The following is a 7,751-nucleotide window of genomic DNA, read 5'->3' as shown; positions in this document are numbered from 1 at the left end:
TCCAAAAGGCTAGAAGTGGAACCATACCCATTGATTGATTTGATTTGAGCTGCCATACACTGAGAAAGAAAGCTCTGGAGTCACTGTAAAACTTACTCAAAGTCCCACCCTAGAATGGACACTCAAAAAAATACAATATGATCAATAGTGGCTGAGAGGCTTAGCAGAAGAAATTGGAATACATTAAAACTGGTTTCTATCTCTTTCTGATGTCTGTCTATACCCAGCAAAGAGAAAAGAAGCAGTAACCATTAATCTTAATAGTCATAACTGTACTCAAAGGACATGTAAAGCCCCTGGTGAACTGTAGTCTAGAATTAGAAAGCAGACCTGTCAATTACTCGACACCCATCTCCCCAACTCTGGATGTTTTCATAGAAATAAAACCTGAAGGATACCCTACTGTACAGGAACAAATTCACAAAACAAGACATTTGTATAAAACATTTCTGTGTGCTGTTTTGTGCATCCCTTTTTTGGGGAAGAGTTTTTAAATATCTCCTTAATGCAAGTTTAACTTTAATCATGTTATTATTTCCTAGTGACTAATATGCAACTGGGTGGATGTAGACATTTGGGCTTCTCTTAATCGAGATTCCATGACAAAGTAGAGGGTCCTCTTGCAGTCTATGAAATTGTTCCTGCTTATTTGTCTTATCTGCCTGAATGAAGTGAATCCCCTGGAAAACCATAGAACTGAAACATGTATTTTAACAAGGGTGATGAGAGATTATCTTGTTAGATATGCAATTACTTTTATGCATATTTAACCAGATGAAAGTCATGATATTTTCTATATGAAACTCAGGGTTGGTGGTGGTTTCTTTTTCCATTAATGCTTTAAGGTATAGTTCTGCATTGTGGGGAGCAACGAATATATTTTAAAAGAAATTTAGAGTAGTACCATTACAAAGGCAAAGGGATAAAATCTTCAGTGTCTCTTGATTAGTTACAAGCCTCTTGTAAGATTACCCTGCAGCAAACATAAATTTAACTCTGATAAAATCATTTTAATAACTAGAAACAATTCCATCTGAGTTCATAGTTGTTAGCAAATCAAAAAGTTGATTTAATGACAACATGCCACACATGTATTCCAGGGCTACATTCTGTCCTTCATTAAATCTTGAGTAATCCTGTTGATACTGGGTAATATGAAATCAGAATTTGGAAATATGCCATCCTACTGACGACAGAGAACAGATGGCAGTACTTTTCATTTTCAGGTACACTTAGTTACTGGAATTTTCAACTGTCATGGTTACTGCAATTGAGTAGGACCCAAAACTGTCAAATCTTACCATAATTTCATCAAAGCTTTGCCTTATGAGCTCTATCTTGGAATATAAAAAGAGAGATGGATCTGGTGGATATACCTTCTTTCATAAAAATAAAAATCCAAGGCACTTATAATTCACTTTCTGGCATGAGATTAGACAAAAAATGGAATTGAAATGAAAAACCTAAGGATGAGAGTTTGCCTCCAGCTAATAATGATGTACTAAATTAAATTCCACAGTGTCATATTACTACAATATTTATCTGTCATGAGAATTTCTGATCTAAACAAGCTTTTACTATTTAGCTATATTTTGCTTTTAAAAAACTGCTTCCACCACTTATAGCCACAATGCTACAGTCATGTTAAAAGCATGGTTGAACTGGTCATGAATAAATACATCACAAGCAGTGATATACCTCTGCTTTGTCCTCGGGCATATATGTGGGAGGAAGGGAGGAAAACGCAGAGACAAGACAACGGAGAAAATGGTATGCAATGGGATTTATTCAGGAGCTGTATTCATTTACTGTAGAACTGGAATAATAGCAACTCATGGATGTTCTTCAACCCTTCATGCATATTTGCATTATATGTGCAGTGCTAATTTATCCTTTTTTGGTTGTTGTGGCCTTACATGTTTACTTTCATTCATTCAAAACCCACCATGTAGTCGCTAGTGGAGAATGGCAGAGGCAATAGAGCAGTGGTTCTCAACATATTTTTGGCCTTCAACTTCCAGAAATCCTAACAGCTGGTAAACTGGCTGGGATTTCTGGGGGTTGTAGGCCAAAAACATCTGGGGACCCACAGATTGAGAACCACCACAATAGAGGAAAATCTGGCTATTTTTCTGTCAGAACCCTGCTACTAGAGCCTGGATGTGGCTCTGAGTTTCAGGGTCACTGACATTGATAAGACACCTGCGTCCCAGGACTCGGAGGAGAAACGGCTGATGGACTTGGCGGGGAATTTGCGCGGGGTTTTACTGAGCGGGAAGAGACTGTTCAAATGAGGGGGAGGGTATATAAAGGAGGGTTGGCCGGAGCCTCCCATTCTTGGCTTTTCTGATGTTCATGTTTCCTACAGTAAAAGTTCCTGGTGATACCACAGAGAGTCTCGTGTGTTCATTCAGGAGCGGCTGTGGTGAGCTGACACTAAGCCAAGAAAACGGACACCATCCCGCTGTAGCGGTGAGGTGTAACATGCAAGTGGAGGATGAAGAGCTCTTGGGCGCCGGAGGAGGAAGGTCGGAAAGGGCCACTCCCGAGACGGACGCTGAGTTCCACCAGCTGGCGGCCCTGGCGTCATCCACCGCTTATGCCCAGCCAAATGGGGTAACCCAGAGGCGCGGAGTGGTGCGGGGAGATAGCACCGGAGGAGAGGAAGGTTCACCTTCCCCAGGCCCGCAAAAGATGGTGTTTCTGGAGGAGAGGATGTCGGCGATGGAGACCACCCTGGCAGTGATGTCGAGGGCGATGGAGCGCCTGGCGGTTTTGGCGGAGCCGGAGCGAGGAAGGGAACTCCGGGCTAGCTCAATGTGGGACGTGAGCATGGGAAGCAGCCAGGGCTTTGCAGACCTCCCAGCACCGAAGGGAAGGGAAATGCGAAAGGAGCCCGGTGCCCGGCCCAAGATCCAAACGAGCCTGACGCGGGTGGAGGAGAGTGACGACGAAGGGGAAAAGCCTCCGAGAATCCCGGCTACGCTCCCAACTGAGACCCTGGTGCCCCTGGCGAATGCCGGGCGTGGCACAGGACAAAGGGAAGCAGCAGCGGGGCCCACTGGCCCGCAAGGGGGCTTGCGACGGGCGGAGAATTGGGGATTGCCACCACAGGGACCCCTACCGAGACGAGAGGAACTAAGGATCGAGTTTGGGGGAGAGTCCTCTGAACTGGATTTTTTCCTGACCACGGTGAGGGGCTATATGGAGGACAATGCCCACACTTTTAGAACGGAATCCAGCCGGGTACGGGCCATTGGTGCAGTGTTGAAGAGGGGAGCGGCCAGCTGGTACGTTCAACTACACGCGCGGCGCGACCCATGTCTGGGGTCACTCCGACGCTTTATGGGGGCCCTGGAGACCCGTTTCCGAGATCCACTGGAGCAGATCCGGGCGAGGGAGGAGTTGAAGACCGTCTCCCAGGGGCAGAGGTCGGTATCTGAGTATGCGGAGGAGTTCCAATGCCTCGCTGAAAAGGTGCCGGAATGGTCTGCAGTGACAAAGATAGAACTCTTCAAAGAGGGGCTCAGGCGGGAGATCCTCTCCTGGGCGGTGCATCGTGATGAGCCTGACACACTGCGCGGATGGATTCAGCTGGCGGGGCGCATCGAGACATCGCTGGCCCAGGCGAGGAGGCACCGAGGAGGGCTACAGCAGCGGCCGCAGATGAAAGAGGGGAGCCGGAAGGAGGGATCAACCCCAGCCGGGAGGAGAACGGAGCCGACAGGGAACGTGAGCACCAGCAGGAGGGGCTGCTTCGTGTGCGGCCGTTTGGGCCACAGGGCTGCCGAGTGCTGGCAGAGAAAAGGGGAAGGCGGAGGCCCGCCCAAACCAAGAGCCGTGGCAGGGAAACGCGCCGAGGAAGAACCACCGATGAGGCACCACTCGGGGGGGTTGGTAAGTCAGGACAAAGCCATGATAGTGGTCCCCATTCAGCTGGAAAGTGGCAGCAAACAAGCAACCTGCAAAGCATTTGTGGATTGTGGATGTTCCAGGAACATCATCTCCCCTGAATTAGCCGAGGGATTGGGATGCGAAAGAACGAACCTAGAATCCCCAATAGCTTTTTCGCAGTTGGACGGATCCACAGCATCGGGATCATTAGCTAAGTACAGTGCCGAAGATGTAAAGTGTAAGATAGGGAGTTGGGAAGGAAAGGTGTCATTTGTGATATCACAAATAGCCAGCTATAATGTTATACTAGGCATGCCATGGCTGGGGCAGGCCAACCCGCAAATCAACTGGGAGGATAAGAGCATGATCTTCAGGATGAAGTTGGAAGGAGGGAGCCAGGAAGTGGAAAGGGAGCCGGGGAAAAGGGGGGAGGAAGACTCTATCAGGATAGCAGAACTGGCAGATAAATTACCCCCAGAGTATCGGGATTTTGTGGACGTATTTGATGAGAAGGAAGCAGACAGTTTCCCACCGAAGCGGAGAGTTGAAGTGAAGATAGAGCTAGTCCCAGGAGCAGAGCTTCCTAAGGCAAAAATATACCCAATGTCGGCTAGGGAAAAGGAGGAACTGAGAAAATACATTGATAAAAACCTAGCGAGGGGTTTCATAGAGCCTTCAAATTCCCCTCTAGGGGCGCCTGTGTTGTTCAGGCGCAAAAAGGACCAAACGCTGAGGCTCTGCATTGACTACAGGGGCCTGAATGCAATCAGTTCTGGAAATAAATACCCCCTACCTTTAGTGAAGGACTTGATCGCCCAGTTATCGGAGGGACAGATATTCACTAAATTGGACTTAATTGAAGCGTACCATAAATTGCAGATTAAACCAGAGGACAGGTGGAAGACGGCCTTCTCCTGTGCATTCGGATTATTCAATTATCGTGTGCTCCCTTTCGGTTTGTGCGGCGGAGGCGCCGCGTTCATGCAATTAATCAACGAAGTGTTGCATCCATTGTTGTACAAGGGAGTCTTTGTTTTTTTAGATGACATATTGTTAGTATCTCGGACTAAGGAGCAACACATAGAACTAGTCAGGGAAGTCCTGCAAAAGTTGAGAGAAGCAAAACTGTATGCGAAGCTTGCCAAGTGCGAGTTCAATAAAGACCAGATAGACTTTCTGGGGTATAGGATTTCCTCCCAGGGAGTGGCGATGGACCCTGCGAAGGTAGAAGACGTGAGGGGGTGGGAAGCCCCCAAAACACGGAAGCAGCTGCAATCCTTCCTAGGGTTCGCAAACTTCTATAGAACATTTATCAAGGACTTTGCGCGCCTCACTTTGCCATTAACGGATTTGTTAAAGACTAAAGGTAGGGGAGAAACAGCCAAAGTGAAGGCCCCAGGGGCCAAACTGACCTGGACAATAGAATGCCAGGAAGCTTTCGAAGCCCTTAAAAAGCGTTTTACTGAGGAGCCTGTCCTACAGCACCCTGATATGTCTAAAGCCTTTGTATTACATTGCGATGCGTCAGACCGGGCATATGGGGCAGTTCTGCTACAGAAAGACGAGGGGGGGAACCTGAAGCCATGTGGCTATCTGTCAAAAAAGTTTAGCGATACAGAAAAAAACTGGCCGATTTGGGAGAGAGAAGCCTTAGCGATTCTAAAAGCACTAGAGTGCTGGAGACACTTTCTGGAAGGAAGTGGAACACCGTTTGAGGTGTGGACTGACCATAGAAATTTACAGTATCTAAGATCCCCTCGTAAACTATCAGCGAAGCAAATTAGATGGGCCCAATATTTCAGCCGTTTTGATTTCAGACTCAGATTCTTCCAGGGGAAACATAATATACTCGCTGACGCTCTCTCTCGGATGCCTCAGCACGGGGGAGGAATTCAGGAATCTGAAGGGAGTATTTTTCTTGATAAGCAATGGGGCCTGGCAGTACTAACTCGAGCACAAGCGGCCAAAGAAAACAAACGTACTGCCATTTCCACGGGGGGAGGAGAAATATGGGAGGAAGAGTTGAAGCGAGCGTATGGAATGGACAAATGGTTACAAACAAACAAAGAAAAGGGAGAATTGTGTGGGGATTTGGTGTTTGTAAATAAGAAATTGTATATTCCTGAATGTTTAAGACGAGAAATGTTAAGGAAGTACCATGATAACAAGGGTGCGGGTCATCTAGGCCCCACCAGGACTATTAAACTGTTGGCCAAACAATGCTGGTGGCCCGGAATGAGGAAAGACGCCAGGGGATACGTCACGCAGTGTGAATTATGTGCAGAGGGAAAAACACCACCGGGGAAGCCCCAGGGGCTATTGCAGAAGGTGGTGGAGCCCATGAGGCCATGGGAATGCGTAGCCATGGATTTTGTAGGCGAACTACCCCCCAGCAGAGGCCACAGATACATTTGGACAATATTGGACCTATTCTCAAAACAGGCACACTTTGTGGCTCTGCCAAAACTCCCTTCAGCTGAAAAACTTGCTGATTTGTATGTGAAGCATGTATATCGCCTACATGGGTGTCCCGACAAGATAATTAGTGACCGGGGAGTCCAATTTACTGCAAAATTTTGGGGAAAATTCTTACAGCTGTTAGGAGCAGAAAGGAACCTGAGCTCGGCCTTTCATCCCGCGACCAACGGGGGGGTCGAACGTACCCAACAGACACTGTGCCAATTCTTAAGGATGTACACCAATTATAGACAGGATGATTGGGCGGACCTTCTTCCGTTTGCTGAGATGGCTTTTAACGGGGCCGTACATTCGGCCACAGGTCGTGCCCCATTCGAAATAGTATACGGACAGGAGGTGGCACCTTTCCCCAGGCTACCCGAGTGGAAGGAAGGGGAGGGCCAGACCGACGAGGAATGGCCGGCCAAAATCAAGCAAGGGTGGCAAACCGTGGTAGAGGCATTGCGGGAAACACAAAAGAAGTACAAGCTCTTTGCGGATCGTAGGCGCCGAGAGGGGGACAAATTGGGCGAAGGAGATCTGGTTTGGCTGAGCACAAAAAACCTGAAATTGGGGTTCCCATCCAAGAAATTGGCTCCACGCTATATAGGGCCATTCAGGGTAGCAAAAAGAATAAACGAAGTGACCTATGAGCTGAGGCTACCAAAGGACCTAGGAAAGGTACACCCGGTATTCCATTGCAGCCTGTTAAAAAAGTATAAAGGAACTCTGGACAGCGGAGAACAATAGTTGTGTTTAATCTTTTCCTTCCAGGACGAAGGGGAGGAGGACGCCATGTCAGAACCCTGCTACTAGAGCCTGGATGTGGCTCTGAGTTTCAGGGTCACTGACATTGATAAGACACCTGCGTCCCAGGACTCGGAGGAGAAACGGCTGATGGACTTGGCGGGGAATTTGCGCGGGGTTTTACTGAGCGGGAAGAGACTGTTCAAATGAGGGGGAGGGTATATAAAGGAGGGTTGGCCGGAGCCTCCCATTCTTGGCTTTTCTGATGTTCATGTTTCCTACAGTAAAAGTTCCTGGTGATACCACAGAGAGTCTCGTGTGTTCATTCAGGAGCGGCTGTGGTGAGCTGACATTTCTATTGCTAGGCACACAGTGTTAAATATCCCCCAGAGGTTCTCAAGAGGTTCTAGAGGAGGACATTGCTGCAGTATGTATGGCTATAGGGACATAGCCAAATGCTTCCTGGCTGCCCTCACTGTCTACTGTTCATTACATGAAGATAGGGCACAATGTCACCTGAGCAGAACTTTACACCTCATCTTCTGATGCAAGATGGCTACCATTGGGGGGGGGGAGGTTAAAATCAAACAATGGGATAAACGGCATTAATAGTAACCGTTTAACTTTGTGCTTAAATTAAAGCAGTTACATTG

General features: G+C 47.7%; 1 protein-coding gene across 1 annotated transcript; it reads left to right on the top strand.

Moving 5' to 3' along the window:
* The first annotated feature begins 2,131 nt into the window (after positions 1-2,131).
* On the top strand, positions 2,132-7,441 carry LOC134296646 (uncharacterized). The gene is made up of 2 exons (XM_062972120.1): positions 2,132-3,897; positions 7,126-7,441. The coding sequence occupies exons 1-2, from the start codon at positions 2,350-2,352 to the stop codon at positions 7,165-7,167; spliced, it is 1,590 nt and encodes a 529-aa protein (XP_062828190.1). The 5' UTR covers positions 2,132-2,349; the 3' UTR covers positions 7,168-7,441.
* Positions 7,442-7,751: the final 310 nt, after the last annotated feature.

The sequence above is a fragment of the Anolis carolinensis genome, chromosome 2 (genome assembly GCF_035594765.1).
Source record: "Anolis carolinensis isolate JA03-04 chromosome 2, rAnoCar3.1.pri, whole genome shotgun sequence".
In the NCBI taxonomy this organism is placed as follows: domain Eukaryota; kingdom Metazoa; phylum Chordata; class Lepidosauria; order Squamata; family Dactyloidae; genus Anolis; species Anolis carolinensis.
The sequence above is the reverse complement of the archived record's forward strand: the minus strand, read 5'-3'. Positions and strand labels throughout refer to the sequence as shown.